Genomic DNA, 22566 nt, shown 5'->3' with positions numbered 1-22566 from the left:
TCATTATACCCCAAGTGTTCAAGCACAGCCGCATGTGTTTGCCTGGACACCTAAATTCAAAGTGTTGTAATAGTAAGTTAGCTAAATGAATTCTTTTAAACTAGGTTTGGTGATATATATATATATATATATACTTCCAGTAAAACATAATTAAACATTGCAATCTCTGAAGTCATTTTAAAGCAACATGTACAAGTATCAATATAATAAAAAGAAAAAAACATGGATGCCCCTGGGTCATTTTTTCATTTTTTTTTCTTTTTTTTTTTCATTTTTTCATTTTTTTCTTTTTTCATTTTCATTTTTTTTTCTTTTTTTCCCCTAGGGTCTCCACACTGTTAACACAATTTGATATGCAATTATCAAATTAAAAACAAGTATGAATAAACATAGAAAAGGCATGTCACAAAGTGACCAGGCAAACTTAGGCGAAGAATATGACCTTTAATTCCAGCTTGAGACTCCGCCCTTATATACATAACATGATCCAAGAAAATATAGCCCAAGGAAATAAAAAAATATATGTTTACAATCACTGAAGTATTTATATCATAAACAGAAGAACTAAAGAAGGGGTCTGGTTGTATTTACCAGTGACTCCCAAGACCAGGCGCTTTCCCTGGAGTAGGGGGTCAGGGGGACAGGAAGGGCAATTTCCAATTCACTAATTAGTGATAAATTCTGAAAACCCATCCAGTACCACACAGAGCCCATGGGCGACACACGCTCAAAGGTTCAGAAAGGTCCTGACTCCTCGTCCCCCCTGAGACCCAGCCCCAGGGGCTGCTCCGGGTTACCTTAACGTTACTATATCAAGGAAATAAAATATATGTTTTCAATCACTGAAATATTGATATCATAAACAGAAGTAAAGAAGGAGACTCTGGCTGCGTTTTTTTTTTCTCTTTTTTTTTTACCAGTGACTCCCAAGACCAGGCGCTCTCCCTGGAGTAGGGGGGGGGGCAGAGGGGGACAGGTAGGGCCATTTCAAGTTCACTAATAATTAGTGATAAATTCTAAAAACCCATCCGGCACTACACAGAGCCAATGGGTGACCCATGCTCAAAGGTCCTGACTGCTTGTCCCCCCTGTGACCCAGCCCCAGGGACTGCTCCAGGTTACCTTCAAGTTTATATAGCAAACAAAAAAAAAAAAATCTAGGTAATGCCAGAATGTGGTTAAAAAAATATTAACAACTTCACATATACTTTTTATCATTATTAGCTTCAACTATGTTAAAAAAATTAATGTTCACCAAACAAAAAGATTGAACTTAATTGTGATATTTCTCTCTAACTTGTTTCTTATTGATTTACTGAAATGTATATATATGTATGTTACCTTTATACCATAAATGAAATATGTAGTTATAAAAATGATACTCAACAGATAAATAACATAGAGGTATGACCTGTCTATAAACTCGCTTTATGTTGCCCATGAACCTTTTCATGCAGTTACCATTGACTTTCCCTAATATTAGGGATCTTATATTTAACATCAGTCATGGTCTTAAAGCTGCACTCTCACAGATATACCGTTTTAAAACTTTTTATTTTTTGTCTTGGACTAAGCCAATTTTTGCGTAACTATCTGCAAACCAGTGATGAAAGACTGCTGACAAAGAAATCAGATAGCAGATTTTCATATTTCCATTTCAAGTTCAATGTTTTATGGCTTAAACCGTTACTAACGATTTAAAAAAAAATGCATAAAGTATCATTTTTGGAGAGGAAATATGAAAATCTGTGATCTGATCTTTTGTCAGCAGTCTTTTATCACTAGTTTTCAGTTTTTACGCAAAAAATTGGCTCATTCCAAGACAAAAACTAAAAAAGCTGTCAAAACATTCAATTGTGAGAGTGCAGCTTTAAAGTGCATCAAACCCCTCTCCATTAACACTGTTAAGAAATTCAACAGGTAGAATGGATCGTTCACTTTCTTAATAATTCATATACCTAAAAATGTGAGATATTAAACCTTAAAATTAGAATACAACTTTCAATCATACAAATATTGGGGTTTTTCATATGCCATTTTTAAGTCTGTTCTTACTTGTTGATTTTTTCTTTAAAATGTGGTGTCCAGAGATTAGATTAATCATTTTCTCTGTCCAGAGTGTTAAATTATTATTTTTTCTATCATGTTTGACCTTGTGACCATCTTTTTGAACCAATTCCATCTAATAAAACTTGACCTAGATTTCATAGAGGCACACATTTTAACCAATTTTATAAAGATAATGGATTAAAAATGTTGCTACTAGAGTGTTAGTATTAGATGAAGCATTTTGTTCATGACGCACAGATCATGTGGTGAGTTTAAAGTTCAATGAAAATACTGGTAATTACTGAGACAATTGAAAATATATGGCAGGACATTACCGGTATCAAGCAAATACTAAGTAGACAGGAGCTTGTTGAGGACGGTCAACGGTAATGAGGATAATCTGGTGGATCACAAGACAGATACAAACATAGAAAAACCAGCAAATACAGGCATTAAACCTTAATAAAGAACAAGTGAACAGGATTGTATATTCCGACACTGTCATGGCCATTTGCCTTTCAATCATGGAGCCAGTACCATATGTTTCTGGTGATCAGACTATGCCGAGGATCTCATTGATGGATGAGCACCAGAAGGATCCAGTTTTCTCTTGTCAGTCATACAGGGCAGACCCTGGGCAGCAGTTCTCCGGTGGGGGGAATGGGCACAGGAAAGAGCCATATGCAGTGCAGCATATCCTTTCTGAACAGAATCGTCTTGTGGTTGACCATGGAGTCAGTTTTCAGACCAACTCCTGCCCCCTGAACTAATTATCAAAAGTACAGAACGGGGCCAGTAGTTATATAAGTGATGGGGTAAAGAAACAGAAACTGGAGGGAGGCTAAGTGCCAATGATGAAGCGGAAGATGTTGTAAAAAGTATTTAGACCAAAACTAGAGGAAAGAATACTAGATTAACCAGGTCTCTAAGAAGTGTATGGCATAACACACAGCAGCTGAGAGATAATTAAAGCTGCACTCTCACAGATTTATATATATATGTTAAATGTAATAAATCAATGGGAAAAAAAAAACATGCTCAGGGTTGATAAAACGGGAATGCAGATCAAACACTACTCAAATTTTCAAATTTTGCCTGCCAGTAAAAATGCTACAAATATACATGAGATGAGTTCCAGGATTGGGAATGGGAAAAACTCTTCACTGATATGCTGGTAGAATTTAAGCAGACCACCATGCCAAATGGCCAGCGGTGATCAAGGAAAATGGATGGATGGACCAGTCCCTGGTTTTCCAAGTATTCGGGGACAGTGTAGGACAACCATCTGGAAGCTGCCATTCACAAGCCCTTGCTGAGTCCTGGATGTCTTCAGCAGCAGAATGAAGGACATGATGAAGAAAGAACGAACCAAAATAGCCGTCAATCTGAAAGGGTGACGTCCTTCTACAATCACAAATGTCGGTAACAAAGCCAATGAAAGTTCCCTTGAAACAAATGGATGGCAGCCATATCTAAACCTATGCAGGAAGATAGAGGATGCAGGAACCAGAGGACCTTTGCGCCTGGAGCATGAATGCCTAGAGTCATCTAGACCCTAAAATTAAGTTCATCAAGTCTTCATGCCAATAATGGAGCACAAAATCCCATATAAAAGATTTTCATATCTTTGGCAGTTTATTCACTGTTATCACAGTAGAAGCCTCTGTGCACAGAGGTATTACAAAGTATTTCATAATCTATGCCTTCAAAAAATGCTGCATATCTAATTAATGAAACTTAAAAAAATTGGTTAAAAACCCCAAAAGATCCACTCCAGGACGATGCGAAAGAAGACATGTGAAACTGCATCAGAGATGACAAAAAATCTTTGAACTGGACGACGACCAAAAGGAATTTGAAGGATTCTAGGAGAGTGACATTAGATTGGTCAAGTAAACCAAAGCTTAATCATCCCTGATTTGTAGTATACGTCATTAATGACATAGAATGGTTTGGTGATTGTGTTGCATTTCCATAGATTACATTTATTTTGTTTCCTTTTCTCATGGACTGTTAAAGTGTTTTTGTTATTTTAATTACCTTTTACAATGACATTATTTGAAAATTATTTAAAAACGATAAAATTAAATAATGCACTTTGGTCTTATTGGTATATATTTCAAACTAGCATTTTCATTCTCCTTTTTTTCTTACGTATTAAATGTAGTTGAGTGATATTTAAACATATTTCTCTCAGCATTTGCAACTGTGTATTATCTTTCCTACTACTTAATAGTTAAATCAGTCTGTCCAAATGTTTTTCCAATCCATAAAGTCTCAGATAGATATAAAGAAATACCCTAGACTATGAATAACACACCATTCCTTTCATCTCAAAGATTACTGAAAGACATGCTCCCAAATGTCTCTCTTTCTAGTTGTTTTTTTTCAAATATTTCTTATTTAATCATACCCAAATTCAATATTACTTGCATATTACTTGCATTAAATGCCCATAAAATAACATGACAATCGCTGGTAGCAATGGATATTCCCCGAACATACATAGTTCTGGTAAAAGGTAAATGGTTACAGCATTATTCTCCTCAAGTTGGAAAATTTCATAACAAGGAAAGATATGGGCAGGTTTGAGAATTTAATTTTCAAAGTAAATTTCAAGAAATGAAATAAAAAAGCAGCAATTGAAATTCCCAATATCCAAGATAAGGCTCATCCGATAAAGGTGAGTTTTAGGGATATGACTAAAAGAAATGCAGGGCAGGTTTATGGTTCTTGGGTTATGCACTGCCTCTTATTATCATCTATCTGCATTTTAAGTTCCATTTCAATTCCCTTAGTAGTTCCAAGAGATGGCCCAGACACCAATCATAAACAAATGGTTAAAGCTGCACTCTCACAGATTGAATGTTTAGGCAACTTTTTTGTCTTGGAACGAGCAGTTTTTTTGCGTAAATATCTGAATACCAGCGATAAAAGACTGATGACAAAAGATCAGATCGCAGATTTTCATATTTCCGCTCCAAAATTGATGTTTTATGCCTTTTTACTTAAAACGTTATAGTAACGGTTTAAGCCATAAAACATTAATATGAAAAACTGCGCTCTGATCTTTTGTCAACAGTCTTTTATCACTGGTTTGCAGATATTTATGCAAAAATTTGCTGATTCCAACACAAAAAATAAAAAAGTTGGAAAAACGATAAATCTGTGAGAGTGCATCTTTAAGGGGAGATAACTTCATTAATATGCATGATAGGATTATTGATATTGTGAACTGCACTTCTTTTCATTGCCATCTATCTATATACACATATATATAAATATTTATATATTAACAAGTTTTATTTCTATCCCATCAGTAGTTTTGAAGTTATTGTCTGGACAAAGGGTGTGGCGTGCTGAAGGATGGACGGACGGATGGAAATAAAATGCTGTGCTCTCCCTTCGAGGAGCATAATAAAATAGTGAAATTTTAGTGGTTCATCAATGATCTCCAATTGACTTAAAAGGTATCCTAGAAGAATAATTATTGTAACACATGGAAATTGAAAGTATATGTATATAATTACACTTAAACAGTTAAAAGTGTTTTGCAAATGGTAAAGGTGGAAGTAGAAATCAACCTGAATTTAACTCTAGAGACAATGTACTGGCATGTCAATGCAATATCTTGGTTTGTCAGTGAAAAATCTTGATTTGTCAATGAAATATCTTGGTTTGTCAATGAAATATCTTGGAAATATAGGAAAGTGTCTGATTACATTTTTTTAAATATATCTTTGAAAATACATGTATGAACAAGGAACAAAATGAACTGAATTAAATGTAAACTGTCTTCAATTTGTAGACAGAAAAGATTAGATGGATAAATTGAAGAACTTGAAATTTCTGGTATTTAATGCAGGAAAGTTTTCTTCACATTAACTGGCTAGAAATAAGGTTCACAATTTTTAAATATTCAACAATATGTATTTAAGAAATGTCATCTTTAGCATTTTCTACTTATATATAATAGACAATTGCACTCAGTGACAATATATTGACACATTACATTATCACACTTAACAAAATTTGATTTTGCTCATAACATAAAACCACAAATTAATGAAACCAACTTTGTTACGGGCAAAATTTACCAAAATCATGAAAGAGTATAATCCAGCTGTAACAGATAATAGGAGATGAATTCCATTGTTCAACATACAAAAAAGATTAAACGTCGCAATGGGGGAAAACCGGGTTTTCAATAATTTTCAGCAAATATTATATGATTCAGTAGAAAACATATTTCTATTTAACAAACTGTTACAAGGTCTCAGGTTATAATAAAAGAATTGTAAGGAGAGATATTCAGTTCAGTAACATTAACTCTGACCTTCCTTGACCCAATGGGCCCTAAATGCAATCCCATGAAAGACCTCCCATACACTTTTTCCATATTCAAAGTTTGGTCACAAAATGTCCACCCAAACTAAAAAGATTCAACTTCAACTATTTTTTTTTTCATTTTAGAAGTGTCCTTGACCTTGACCCAAGGGGCCAAAAACACAATCCCGTGAAAGGTCTCCATAAACTCTTCCTAAAGACCATGGTTATCAACCACTTTTCTATTTGTAGTAACAGTGACCTTGACCCTTAAGGGACCCCAAAAGCAATCCAATGAAAGGCAACCATAACCTCTTCCTATACAATAAGTTTGGTCATATATCTCAACCCAAACTAAAGATTTCAGTTTCATCCGGTTTTTTCAATAATTATTGTTAGTAACAGTGACGTTGACCTTAACCCTAAGGACCCCAAACGCTATCCCATGAAAGGTATAAAATAAACTTTACCTTTATAAAAAGTTTGGTCACAATATGTCAACCTTTAAGAAGGTTATTCATTTTCTTAGGTGAGTTTGACACCGCACCTTCAGCCGCCTGCCTGAACAATGACGTACATCATTCTAATAACCAGGTTTCACTATGTGAAAACCTTGCAATTAAAAATAACAAAATGTTCAAGCAATATTTTTAGATTATGATCTAACACTGTTATGAAGGCTAAAACAGGAATATAAGCCACAACATAGAAAAAGTTTCTTGTATTTTGATGATTAATATGGCATGCAACAAATGCTTTTTATTTTTGCATTTGTTGTAAGCGTTTTTCTTGTTTTATAAATGGTACTTTATAAAGCTAGAATGTCTTTGCGTAGATATTGGTGAATTTCAATGTTTAACTTTGTATATCTGTTGACTTTAAATTTTACCATTGTACTGCAAAACCCTATATTAAATTATAAGACTGTCTATTTTGCAGCCCATACAGAAAACAACAAGGATTCTTGGATTGTTAAAGATGCACTCTAAATACTCCCAAATATATTTACCACAATTAAAACAAATGTTTTAATTAATCAACCAAAAAGGATGAATAAATGTCAAAAGCAATGGTTTTAATGAAGGATGCCATGTTTAATTTGAAAGAAAGGTGCAGAAAAAATGGCATTTAATCTACCCTATGACATGATAGAATATCACAGTAAATCTTTAAGTATTCACCAACCTTTTAATATCATTGCGTTTTCAGCTATTAAATACACAGTACTAAAACATTTTGTTATCAGTAATTAATATTTTCCATAAATGCATTATTTATTAAGTAGTTTATCACTCAAAATTTATGTTTGTAATACATTGTCACTTTAAGTTAAATAATAGTTTTGAAGGTCTTCCAAAAAGTTGATGGCTTTAAAAAAGGTTGTAATAGGAGGCCAGCAGTTGACAAAGATCTTTTCACTTGACTTATCCAAAGAAATGCCAGAACAGTTACAGACCGTCACATCCCCCGCCGAATTAAGATTAGTATCAACTTCGCCTTATTACAGAAAATTACAATAAAACAATGAATAATATTTAAAGAGATACTGCACCCAGAGTTATGGTTCTTGTTCATAGCACTATCAATGTGATCTCTCTGTATAAATATGAAGTTTGAAGTCAATATCTCAAAAACTTTTGTTATGCTCCAGACAAACAATATGTGCATTCGGAACTCCTCGGCCATTTTTTTCAAAAACAACCTCGGATGTATTTGGACGGTTTACATACTAAAAAAGAGGAACGTCCGCTGCAAGTAGATCGCGTAGTGATTTTATTTAGCAGTTAAACTTTATGACTTTACTCTTGGAAATCTTAATTATGTTTGCAATAATATACTTCAATGGCAATCAGTTTAAACTTATATCAATAAATACAATTATAAAACACTACATTTCTAAAATGATTTAATTCAAAAATTTACGAACTGCTTTAATGATGTACCGGCATACATCCGAGGTTGTTTTTGACAAAAATGGCCGAGGAGCTCCGAATGACAATATGTGTTGTATTAACAAAGGGCAATAACTAAAACATACTGTACCCAGAGTTATGGTTCTTATGCACTACACTTCTCATCAATGAGATCTATCTGTATGTGAAGATTGATTAGTCAACACCTCAAAAACTTTTCAAAATTCGCTACTATTACACAGACGCACACAAGAACACATGCCTACCATTACTATATCCCATTAGGCATTAGGCGGGGGATAAATAAATCACGGCAAAATTGTGGGCATGTTTGCAAGGGGTCATTATCAAAGCAAACCTTAACTGAAGTGGAGCTACAACAGTGGAAAGTGGGCATCGGTACTGAAGTTGTTAAGCAACCTGTTGAACAAACACTTTGTGCCCGCCATAAGAGCGTCCCAGAAAGTGAGTCACAAACACCTACCTTGCGATGACAGTCCACTTGGCTCTAAGGATACACAACCCGATCCTACAGAGATGAGCACTGCTCACCTCACCAGATCCTACAGAAATGAGCAACCAGTGCTCAAACCAACTATCCAGGAGTCAACTGAGGTCTACCCATACTACTATGAAAAATTGTCTCTCAAATTGTCGAAGCATACTATAATGGGGAAACATAAACATAGCAAAATGAAATTAATAAAATATACATTTCAAAATACAAAATATATATACAAGAATATTAGTATACAGTAATAAGGCCATCCTTAAAAAAATGTTTGTTTACAGATGCCTTTCCCCTTCAGAGAATTCACAACAAAAGCACTATTAGCTAATGCCAACGCTAGTATGTATTTCAGAAGACCCAGACTTCCTCAACAATTGTTAAATCTAGAGTCATGGAACTGCTACATGTGTATACTGTCTCTGGTAACATAATATCACTCAGCCTATAACATCAATGCTAAGCACACTAAGGCTATGACGGCAATGCTAAGCACACTAAGGCTATGACGACAATGCTAAGCACACTAAGGCTATGAAGACAATGCTAAGCATACTAAGGTTATAACGCCAATGCTAAGCACACTAAGGCTATGACGACAATGCTAAGCAAACTAAGGCTATGACGACAATGCTAAGCACACTAAGGCTATGACGACAATGCTAAGCACACTAAGGCTATGTCGACAGTGCTTTGCACACTAAGGCTATGACGACAATGCTAAAAATACTAAGGCTATGACGACAATGCTAAGCACACTAAGGCTATGACGACAATGCTAAGCAAACTAAGGGCTATGATGACAATGCTAAGCACACTAAGGCTATGTCGACAGTGCTAAGCAAACTAAGGCTATGACGACAATGCTAAGAATACTAAGGCTATGACGACAATGCTAAGCACACTAAGGCTATGACGACAATGCTAAGCAAACTAAGGGCTATGATGACAATGCTAAGCACACTAAGGCTATGACGACAATGCTAAGAATACTAAGGCTTTGATGACAATGCTAAGCACACTAAGGCTATGACGACAATGCTAAGCATACTAAGGTTATAACGCCAATACTAACAATGCTAAGCACACTAAGGCTATTACGACAATGCTAAGAATACTAAGGCTATGATGACAATGCTAAGCACACTAAGGCTATGACGACAATGCTAAGCATACCAAGGTTATAACGCCAATGCTAAGCACACTAAGGCTATGTCGACAGTGCTAAGCAAACTAAGGCAATGACGACAATGCTAAGAATACTAAGGCTATGACAACAATGCTAAGCACACTAAGGCTATGACGACAATGATAAGCAAACTAAGGGCTATGATGACAATGCTAAGCACAATAAGGCTATGTCGACAGGGCTAAGCATACTAAGGCTATGAAGACAATGCTAAGCATACTAAGGTTATAACACCAATGCTAAGCACACTAAGGCTATGTCGACAGTGCCAAGCACACTAAGGCTATGAGACAATGCTAAGAATACTAAGGCTATGACGACAATGCTAAGCACACTTAGGCTATGATGACAATGCTAAGCAAACTAAGGGCTATGATGACAATGCTAAGCACACTAAGGCTATGACAACAACACTAAGCACAATAAAGCTATGACGACAATGATAAGCACACAAAGGCTATGACGACAGTGCTAAGCAAACTTAGGCTATGTCGACAATGCTAAGCATACTAAGGCTTAAACGACAATGCTAAGCACACTAAGGGCTATGACAACAATGCTAAGTATACTAAGGCTATGACGACAATGCTAAGCACACTAAGGCTATGCAACAATGCTAAGCACATTAAAGCTATGACAACAGCGCTAAGCAAACTAAGGGCTATGACGACAATTCTAAGCATACTACGGCAATGACAACAATGCTAAGCACACTAAGGCTATGACAACAGTGCTAAGCAAACTAAGGGCTATGACAACAATGCTAGCATACCAAGGCTATGATGTCAATGCTAAGCACACTAAGGCTATGATGACAGTGCTAAGCAAACTAAGGCTATGACGACAATGCTAATCTCACTAAGGCTATGACAACAGTTCTAAGCACACTAAGGCTATGATGGCAGTGCTAAGCATACTAAGGGTATGATGGCAGTGCTAAGCACACTAAGGCTATGGTGGCAGTGCTAAGCACACTAAGGCTTTGACGGCAGTGCTTAGCACACTAAGGCTATTAGAACAGTGCTTAGCACACTAAGGCTATGAAGGCAGAGCTAAGCATACTAAGGCTATGACGGAAGTGCTAAGCACACTAAGGCTATGATGACAATGCTAAACACACTAAGGCTATGACGGCAGTGCTAAGCACACTAAGGCTATGATGCCAATGCTAAGCACACTAAGGCTATGACGACAATGCTAAGCACACTAAGGCTATGACGACAATGCTAAGCACACTAAGGCGATGACAGCAGTACTAAGCAAACTAAGGCTATGACAACAGTGCTAAGCATACTAAGGCTTTGACGACAATGCTAAGCACACTAAGGCTATGACAACAATGCTAAGCAAACTAAGGCTTTGACGACAGTGCTAAGCACACTTAGGCTATGGCGACAGTGCTAAGCAAACTACGGCTATGACAACAATGCTAAGCACACTAAGGCTACGACATCAATGCTAAGCACACTAAGGCTATGACCCCAATGCTAAGCACACTAAGGATATGACACCAATGCTAAGCACACAAAGGCTATGATGACAATGCTAAGCAAACTAAGGCTATGACATCAATGCTAAGTATACCAAGGCTATGACATCAATGCTAAACACACTAAGGCTATGACACCAATGCTAACAACACTAAAGCTATGAGAATAACTGAATGTTTACAGACAAGCTAAATTAATTTCAAATAAATTTGTAGCCCTTTCTCTTGTTTATTGTAAAATCATATTTAAACACTTTTAACAGAACTTATTTCTTGTCACGAAGAGTCTGGGTTAAGAGCCACTGTAAACAAACTATTTTTCAAGGATTGCTTAACATAGAACAAACATAATTTTAAGATGGTAATCAGGATGACAGCTTAATTCCCCCGCCACATATATAAGGAGAAGAAAATAGGATGTACACATTGCCTTTATGGGTAAAACATATCATCCAAGAGCCATCCCAAATTTAGTTAATAGTTTGGATCTTTTATTTAAACTGAGTATAAGTGTGAAAGAAAATGATGTTGACTTCTACATGGACCGTTTCAAAGTGCACAAGCACGGCACCGATAGTTGTTGTGTGATTCACTCTTCCAACATGTACAGCTTCATGATTGGTCGGTTGGTGGTCATGACTGGTTCAATTAATGGCCCATCTCATGATGCTCACAGTCTCTTCAGGTTACAAGTTTGTCGATTACACCAACTTCCAGTAAGTTAGTGGCATTTGATTGATGATGTGTACTTCATCGCTGCTCTGTATCAACTGGACGTTCAGACCTGTTCAGACGGTGACTTTCCCTCAACACTTTCAACTATTTAATGGCAATCATATGAAGAGCTGGTGTCAATATATGAATGCTGAAGTACCTTCTTCAGGGTGTTCTTTGTAAGGCCAATGAGTTGCATCCACCAGTTGCCTAATCCGGAAGCTCTATGGACAACCACTCAGTGTCTCCCTATTGTCTGTTGACTGGAACATCTGGATTGCAGCAGGTCTTGAGCTAAGTAAGGATTTCTGATGACTTTGTTATATGTGACGCATTTCTAGTGATTCATCTGTATTCATAAATTTAATGGAAGGTATCAAATATTTTTGACAAACTCAAACCAGAATACAAATGGCGTCTGTAACCATCTGATCTCTATGACCGATTTTGTAGGGTGTGATAGGAGGCAAACGGTGAAGAAATCTAATTTGAGTATGTCTAATGCTGCATCGTGTAATCTTCAAAACATCTTATATGTTCATTAATGTCCTAGGCATATTGAAAAGTGACTACAAGCCAACAAAACTTTATTTTTAAAGCATTTTTTTCAGTTCTGCCCTCTGGTTGCTGCTGGATGCTAGATGTAGCTCTTCTTGATATCATTGCTGGAAGCAGACCTACATTCAGAAATTGTGAGGCTGAGCTATTTTAAAAGCTGCTGTTAGAAGCGGATGTCTACTCAGGATCGCAGAACTGTGCTGTTCTCAATGTTGTTGCTTGAACCGAACCTCCACTTGGGAATTGTTAAGATGAGCTGTTCTTAAATGCAAATGCTATAAGCAGACCTCTACTTAGGAATCACAGCGCTGAGCTGTTCTTTATGCTGATGCTGGAAGCAGACATCTACTAGGAATCACAGGGCTGAACTATTCTTGATGTTGCTACTGAAAGTGGATCTCTACTCAGGTATCACAGGGCTTAGCTTTTCTCAATGTTGCTACTGTTAAGTGGATCTCTACGCAGGAATCACAGGGCTTAGCTGTTCTCAATGTTGCTACTGTTAAGTGGTTCTCTAATCAGGAATCACAGGGCTTATCTGTTCTTTGAATGTTGCAACTGGACATGGATCTCTACTCGGGAATAACAGGTTGGAGCTGTTCTCAATGCTGCTGCTAGACGCAGATCTTTACTCAGGAATTGGAGGGTGGAGCAGCTGTTCTCAATGTTGCTGCTGAAAGTGGACCTATGCTGGAACCGGACATCTAGTTCTACAGTATGAAGACTTTCCGTGTTGAACTGAATACCTGCTGCATTTGTTCTAAGCCCCATCAAATGTGGAAAAGACAGGAAAAAAAGTTCTTTGTTACTTTTATATTGATAGAAAAATATTTTTAATTGCTATAATGTTTAATAATTTCAAAACTTCCGCTAAGGCCATCTTTTTATAACTAAAAAAGTGCTTTATTGCAGTGACTTGATCCAGAGTGTTTGCAGTCAGTTGGTGTTTGGATTTTTTTTAGAAATAGTAATGATAATAATGAACCATAGAGCAGCATTCATCGAACAAACTTCATTGGTTTCCTCACAGAGGTGTGCATGCCACTGTCTGTTGATGCTACAGTCAGTGCATTTCATAGTACTGCAGTGTCTGGTGATATTCCTGTCAGTGCATTTCATAGTACTGCAGTGTCCGGTGATATTCCTGTCAGTGCATTTCATAGTACTGCAGTGTCCGGTGATATTCCTGTCAGTGCATTTCATAGTACTGCAGTGTCCGGTGATATTCCTGTCAGTGTATTTAATAGTACTGCAGTGTCCGGTGATATTCCTGTCAGTGCATTTCATAGTACTGCAGTGTCTGGTGTTATTCCTGTCAGTGTAATTTATATAGTACTGCGATCCGTTGTTACTTCAGTATTTTAAGTTCTGCCAAGTCTGTTGAAATTCTTGGCAGAACTAATCTAGTTCTGCCGTGTTGATATCCCTGTCGGTGCATTTTATAGTACTGCCTTGTCCATTGATATTCCTGTCAGCCTATTTTACTCACTCATTGTACTGCCTTGTCCATTGATACTCCTGTCGGCGTATTTTCTTGCACTGCCTTGTCTGTTATTGCATATTTCAGTTCATTACCTGGTCTGTGGACTAATTTTGCTACATCTGCTTCCTCATTACAGATGTCATTTCCTACTTTATAGTGTTGAATAATATTGAATATTGGCAATTGATTGTGTGGTTACTTAAAGTTTCAATGCTCAAGTAGACTTCTTCCCATTTTTGTGAATAAAAGGTGTTGCTCTTGTTTATAATGCTGTGTTTAAGTATTACTTTTATTTACACTAACCAGATCATAATGTCTGTAATTTCCATTGTAGGCTTGCAATATTGTATATGAAATGATTAATATAATCTTCTGTTGTTTCTTTATAATGATTCTTTTTATTGTACCTTGAACCATTTCGTATTTATTAGATACTGAGCCTAAAACTGAAATCGAATGCAAACCAAAAAAATATAAATCATGCACTTAATGGAAACCCAACATTAAACAAGAAATGTTTGTCAAACATTATGCCCCCCCCCCCCCCTAGCACCTTGTTGTCAGGATTATATTGACAATTGAATGAAATATGCATGGACCAAAATGACAGCTGATTTTGTCACTGACATTGGATGCTGTTGAGGCAGTTTTAAAATTATGACCAATCAAAGTGTGGGGATAGAGTGTGTTATGACCATGACCTTTGACCTCAAAATCCATAGGAGTTATCAGCTGGTCACCAAAAACCTAAATGTCACGGTTGAAGGCCATGGGTGCAGGCATTGTCAAGTTATCACACAGACAAGCTTTTTTCGTTCAAGGTCCCTGTGACCTTGACCTTTGACCGACCCCTAAAATCATCAGGGGTCATCTACAGGTCGGTCGCAACCCCAAGTTTGAGGGCCATGGGTGCAGGCATTGTCGAGTTATCACTCAAAACAACAATGCATTCAGATCACTGTGACCCTTCGACCTGATGACTCCTACAATCAATAAGGGTCATCTACTGGTTAGGCCCAATGACCTCTAAAATCAATAAGGTTCATCTACTGGTCAGGCCCAGTCTCCAAGTCAAGTTTGAGGGCCATGGGTGCAGGCATTGTAACGTTATCACTTGGATAACCTTTTACCATTCAAGGTCATTGTGACTTTGACCTTTGGCCCAATGACCCCCAAGGAGGTCATCTTCTGGTCAGGCCCAACTTCCATATCAAGTTTGATGACCATAAGTCTAGGCATTGTTGAGTTATCACTCGGACAAGCTTTAAAATTATTTTACCATTAAAGGTCACTGTGACCATGACCTTTGACCTGATGAGCCCTAAAATCAATAGGGGTTATCTACTGGTCAGGCCAAACCTTCAGGTCAATTTTAATGACCATACGTCCAGGAACTGTTCAATTATCACTCGGACAAGCTTTGGTCTACCGACGGACCAACCGATTGACCGACCAACCGACTGACATGTGCATAGCAATATACCCCTCTTCTTTGAAGGAGGGCATGATTATTTTCTTATGAGAGTTACAAAAGTTTTCAGTGAGTCAGTTTAGCCACTGCTTTATTTAGTTCTTTTTGAATTAAGGATGGTTTAACAGGCTTTTAAATGGGTGAATGATTGACAGATGGTAAATGAAGAGGCATTCCTATATTGCCCTCCCAGATTGTGGCGAGGGAATAAAACAAGGCCATTGGTTAAACCAGTGTCCTTGATCTTGACCCGGGCTCTGCACATCAACTTGATGAGCAGAAACTGTGAACAAAGACAGACGGGCAGACGGACAAAGAGGTGACTATATGCTACCAGATTCTTTCAGGGAGCATTACAAATATACTAATCAAAATATAAAGTTAAAATGATACTCCCCCTATTCCAAAGTCCAGGGAACTGCTGGTGACCTTGATTGCTGCCTGGTTGCTGGATGCCATATACAGGATACACACCAAGAGAAGCCATCAGTCCCACCTGTTTATGAAGAAATAATACCAAATTGGCATCCTACTAATCAGCATTTTTGTAATATATCAACGACATTATCAAACTGTCAAAACATCAAAGAAAACAACATTTCCAAGGTGTTATTAATTATCTAAAGTGTATAAAATTTTACGACATTTTTGGCGGGAAATTTAACATATACAGTTCTGCTGTCTTCTGCACTTACACTATTACCTGTTTTGGCAGTTTGATTTGATTTTTTTAGCAGCTCTTCTAAATATAAACTTGTTTTTACAAGTCAGAGGTAATATTCCTTCTGTTTCTCAATCAAAAACACTGACATTGACAAGTCTGAACCATGACGTATTTAATTCGCATTTTTCGAAAATCTTAAAATAGTAACAAATATCAAGTTTTGTTTACATTGTTTCCATCATTGTTTTTTACTGAAAATTAAAGGAATTAGAAATTCTACTGCTTTTGAACCCAAACTACCGCTTTTGAGACCTAAATCTACCTCTCTGTCATTGCCAAAGGTTCACATGTCTGTATCAGGGCGGCTGGTTAGTTTAACTATATTAAACCTAATTTATTCTAAAACAATCGTGAAACAAGTTATTACAACATTATATTTATCACTCTCATTGGCACGATGTTACTGGAGAGTTCGGTCTAGTGTTGTGGGTAAAACTGAAGTACCCGGAGGAAACCCACTTGTCCTGCTTCATGGTAATGTAACAGTGGCGGGTCTACCAGGGGGCACAGAGGGCCTGTGCCCCCCCCCCAGCAGGCCGGCAAGTAATGTTTTTTGGGGCACATCTTTATTGATTTAACTGTGCTAATAAGTTGTTTTGTCACAATTAGAATTGTATACATGTATAAACATTTGAGCAAATAAACAATTGAACCTGGTTATGGAGTATAATGTAGTATACGACTATACGAAACGAAAAAGTCTCTTGAAAATGACATCGGTGCCAAAACATTTGATAAGAAAAATCGGCACCAGATTTTACACAGACAGCTGATCAAAAGTAGACAAATATGGATGCAGTTATATGCGTAAGTTTACTGTTTTCGGAATATATCATATACCAGAAATATAAATTGTTTTAAATTGTTAACATGTGCACATTATATGTTCGTCATTGCTTTAAATAATGTCATTGTGTGTCAACAAGATGTGTGTGTGTGTGTGTGTGTGTGTGCATGACATGCATTTAACAAAAGTTTAAATTCAAAACATTAACGCCTTGAAACTTTCCATTTCCATTTCGGCCTTTATTATCGTCTAGTTCTCGGAATAATAATAAGCTAGAGCCTTTGTAAATTAATACATAACAATTTATTTGAAACCCTTTTTGGAATTTGTCTAGTTGTTAACTTAAATAACAATGACATCCGAACCTACAGTATCATTGAGTGCAATCAAAATATAGCATTTATTCAATGGCATATATATGTGTGTCTCAGGTGGACGAGTGGTTAACGACTTGGCCTGTTAATCCGTCGATCCTGGTTCGATTATCCAAACCGGCTAGATATCTTTGTTGTTTTTTGAAAGGTTTATCTTAGATCAGTAAATGCTATCTTTTTAATTCAATTGTTCTGCCAAACATCATTGACAGTGAAGACAAATGTTAATTCCATGTCAATAAATGATTAAAATAATGCATTCAAAAAAGTTTGCTATGTTTATAATTAGTTGTGCCCCCCCCCCCATTTAGAAATTCCTGGATCTGCCACTGTATAGCGAGTGTGTGTGGGTAAGAACCAGGTGCCCCGTTACTTAGTTGGTTAGAACACTGTGCTAGTTTTCCAGCAGTTGTGGGTTAGAGCCCCACACTGGGTGCACTTTTCCTCCCAGGAGTTGCTTGTGGTCTGGCAGTCGTTGGTTTAAGCCCCACACTGGGCGCAATCTTCGCATGTTTTTAATTCTCAAACCAAACTCAAACTCTTGCCTTTTACCTGTACAAAAACAAGTAGCCTGCTTTAATATTTTTTTTTACTCTTTATGGGACTAAAACTGCTGTATGGGTGGGTGGAGGGTTGGGGGACAACAATTCAACAAAACTCGACCCATTGTAACCCAAAGATAAATTATTAAAGTATTCCCTATTATTACTTAGACCAAACCTAGCTTACCATTAACTTTAGGGAAAGAACACGCGAGGTCTTTTATTAAGCAGTATATCAAAGTACGTCTTGCTTCTTCTACAGCTGATCTCGAACTCCCTGAGATATGCTCACAGACCAGTGACGTCAGCACTTCATGTGTCAACAGGTCAAAGAGTGCACTCGCACTACACTCTCCCCCTGTTTCTTTTGTTGGGATGGCACCGGGGTCTGTAGAAGGCTGATCAAGTCAAAAGTATCTGACAAGATCACTGCTAGGGCTGGTCCAACCAGTAAGTTGAACGAACCACCGACGTCTACCAAAATATCTACATCAGTAAATATTTTCTTCCAGCACTTCTGGGTGAGGCTACATGGAGTAACCAACTGCAACTAGGTGTTATGGGCTCAACTCTTGTAAACCCATCTACTTCACCTTCCCCCTCCCACCTAGAAGAAACGGAAGGCAGCTAATCCTGTACTTCAGGATATTGCCTACAGCCGCTGACCATAAGCGTTGGCTGTCATTGATACTTCATGCCCCCCTGGATCCCATGTCCTGCTTTCTGCTGTTGTCGGAGAAGCCTGAGTATCAGGCTCAGTTGAAACGGCTACTTCAGAGACAGCTATTTGCTGAGAGCCCACTCTGTCCACCGGCTTGCCACTGTCGTCACAGACATGGTGTTGTTGCTCTGTAATGTATTGAGCACTCGCTGATCCCCTGTGCACAATCTCACTCTGTATCATTGAGCCCTCCGGCCACGAGATACTATGTGCCCGTTGTGTACTACCCAATGTGGCTGTAGCCCCCACTCCCTGACAGACGCTCCCGGATGCTGGGTTCACGAAGGCGCGACCTTCCCCAACCTCAGCCTTCTGCGCTGTCATCGGAACTACATCTACCTTCCGGGAAAATGAACCACATTGGTTGTCAGCCCTCACACAATAATTACAACCACCGCAAGGAAGATCTCCCAACTGCAACTCCAGCTACATATGAATTGCAGTGACCAGGATGTGACTTCTTTCCTGATCGGCACTCCAAGACCATGTTGAACTGAGCCAATTCCTCAATCCAACAAGCTAACTGATCCTGCGGTTCTTTGTAATTTAACAACCAAGTCAAACTTGAGTGGTCGGTCCGGACCTTAAAAGGTCTACCAAGCAAATAATGTCTATACTGCCGAGTAAATCTTACAACTGCTAACAGCTCTTTTCTTGTAGTGCAGTATTTCTGCTCTTCTTCCGTTAGGATGTAACTGCCATAGGCAATGACATGTTCTGTACCATTCTGAATTTGCAAGAGCTTCGCACTGACAACATTGTCCGACACATCGCAATTCAGAACAAACTCGCATACCAGTTTTGCTAATGCTGATATGGACTTTAACAAACAAACCTTCACAGGAGGTGCAAGTACTGTACCATCAGCTGGCAGAGAACCTGGTGTCAAACAAGGAGAAGGTGTTTTGCCTTGTTCATCTGACTGTATGTCATTTGTGGTCTCATTTAATGAAACAACGACTGCAGATGTGGCGTCTGGTAGTGAATTGGATGGTACGGTCTCATTAGAAACAAGTTTGCTACATACCTCGTTTCGCTGTTCTGGGTTTGAGCCGGAGTATTCTTGGGTCAAGGATTGGCTCCCTATCCTGACCCTTTTGCGTTTAAAACAAACGCCTTAAAGTCCTTCTTGTGGGGACATTCGGCGATCAAGTGCGACTTACTATCACAAATGTAACAGCCATACGTACCTCGCGGACGGTTGAAACGCTGTTGTCTGCTACGCAGTTGAGTGGGCCTAGCTTCTCCAAGCCGCTTCACCTCTTCTCGCAGACTCTGTAGTTCTCTCTTGAGAACGCTCATGTCTAACGCAGGTCCAGAAGGATTCTGAACGGCGTAGACATTTGCTACATCTTCGTCATAATCTACTGCTTTATGAATAGATTTTTTCTTGCCCATAGCACTCTTGGAATGCTGAAACAACCTGATGTTATTCATGGCCTCTTCAATGGTTGTATACTTACGCATGAAGGTGCTATGACCAGCTTCTCGATCTTGCAGGCCTTGACAGAAGCGGTCTATCGCCTGCTGGTTTGTGAAGGTCTCCGGCAGTGACCGGAAAGCTTCAGCCGCTAACTCTTGTACCCTATCTGCCCAGTCTTCCATACACTCACCTTTTTCCTGGGAAGCGTCAGCGAACTTGGCTTGCGCAGAGGCGGGAAACTCTGAGCCGAACCGCTCCTTAAGTTTGCTCAATAAAGAACGGTAAGGCATTTTTGGACTGCATTGAAGCAATCGAGCACATTTGTCGAGTGCCTTCCCTGACAAACAATGTAATAAGCAGAGTTTACAATCATCTGTACTCCAGCCAAATGATTGTGCACACTGCTGAAACTTCATTTCAAATGAATGCCAGCTCGATTTACCATCATATACCAGAGATTTAGGTATATCCTTTAATGCCTGACTACCCTTGCGCACAGAGTGGCCATGAGGGGACGCCTGTACTACCTTTTGGGGGTATTCCGCATGTTTTTGCGAAATATGGTCCTTATCAGGTAAGGAGGAGTGTAACTTGACTTGCTCACTCTTTATCATTGGGGCTTGTCTAGTGTCGGACTCATCAGTAGATGAATCAAGACGGTGAAGGGACAGGAGTTTGGAGTGAGGTAACCGACTGCTTTTATGCATACGTACCTTTTTCTGTCGGGTACTGTAAGAGCGAGGGATACCAGACGCTGACTGGACATCCTCGTCACTGTCACTTTCTCGCAGTCTACCCAGGTCCAACCTTTGTTGAACGGGGTACTGGGGTTTCAGCTGTTGTGGTGTTGGCATATAGTGGTGGGCCATTGGAACAGGGGCATTTGTCTGATTGTAAACACTGGGGCGTGGCAATACATGATCAGATTTATAGTGCTGTGGGACACTAGGTAGCATTGATGTAAGTTGATCAATGCGGTCATTCAACTGCTTTTGTGCAGAGGCAACCAAGGTCTCAAACCCGTCAACCTCTAGCTCAATTTTTGAAACAAGAGGGGTGGTATGGGATGTTTGAACACCTAGAGGAGGTGGGCAGGTGTTGCCGACCAAGTCTCTGTTTGGGGTGAAATCCAACTCTTGCATGACAGTGTCCGACAGTTTATGCCGAAGCACTGTCTGCAAACTTTCTGGTGTGAGATTGCCATAATGCTCACGCAAATCTACAATAGTAGATGCTAACCTTGGGCCAATATTTGGAATTGTCTGCAAGTCTTCAACAGACAAGAAGTTTACAAGCACTTTACTACTGGCCATGCTTACAAATCAAATGCTCCTGAGTAGAAGATTAACTTGATTGTACAACCACCGACCTTGTTTGTCTTCTGTCCGGCTACTCTTCCCGTCCGAAAAGTTGCTAAGGACCAGGGATGATAACAGAGCCAAGTTGCCAATCCTGAAAATGTCTGCGTGGGGTTCAGGGGGCCGCTGAAGGTCCCGATGGGTCCAGGGCAAAGCCCTGGTGGGGGGACAAGGGGGGCGAAGCTTTCCGTATTTCAGGGATTCTAATACCCTTTTTTGCCTTAGAATAGTGTTCAAGGAGTACATCTTTCGGTTTGGTAGATATAATTATGTACAACACGATACATCCACAATCAGAACAATTATCAGGAATCTTAGCAGTGAAGTTTAACACCTTTGTCTTTAAACAAAGTTAAATTTACTTTTTTTACCTGAAGTCACAGGCATTAGACATGTACCTGACATTTTGGTTCAGTTGCCCACTTCCCATAAAACTCAACTGGCTATGATCAAATGCCTGTGTATGAACAGTCTACACTGTGGGATGTTTGATTTATAATAATGAACAACATATCGATTATCATGCTTGCAAATGTTTATTGTAAAAGTGTTAATTATTCAATTTTTATGTATCATAAAAAGAGTATTTATTCCATTTTCTGCACATTTGATGAGAATATAGTGTTATTAATTATTATATATATATTATTCCAAGTAATATCCAAACGGGACTTAAATGCTTTGGCAGCGTAGCCGTTGTGGACATGGTGGACTTTGACGTATTCTGGTCCCTAAGCCAGATTATTTCCCCTCATGGTGTTACATGAGTCCAGTAGAACACAAACTAGATTGTCCTACGGCAGTTCAAGTCTCTCAAACAGGCTTTCAAATTCTATGAAAATTGATTCAGAATCAGCCCTAGTGATTTTTAAGATTCAAATGTCTCAACACTATTTTTTTCTCTATAGCAGAAAAATAGCTGCAACAGTATTTCATT

The 22566-nt window shown here is 38.5% G+C and overlaps 1 protein-coding gene across 1 annotated transcript; it reads right to left on the bottom strand.

The window, feature by feature from the left end:
- Positions 1-19835: 19835 nt before the first annotated feature.
- Positions 19836-21584, bottom strand: LOC128215915 (uncharacterized). The gene has a single exon (XM_052922520.1). The coding sequence runs from the start codon at positions 21582-21584 to the stop codon at positions 19932-19934; it is 1653 nt and encodes a 550-aa protein (XP_052778480.1). The 3' UTR covers positions 19836-19931.
- Positions 21585-22566: the final 982 nt, after the last annotated feature.

The sequence above is a fragment of the Mya arenaria genome, chromosome 14 (assembly GCF_026914265.1).
Source record: "Mya arenaria isolate MELC-2E11 chromosome 14, ASM2691426v1".
Taxonomy (NCBI): Eukaryota; Metazoa; Mollusca; class Bivalvia; order Myida; family Myidae; genus Mya; species Mya arenaria.
Note: the sequence above shows the minus strand (reverse complement) of the source record. Positions and strands in the feature narration are given on the sequence as shown.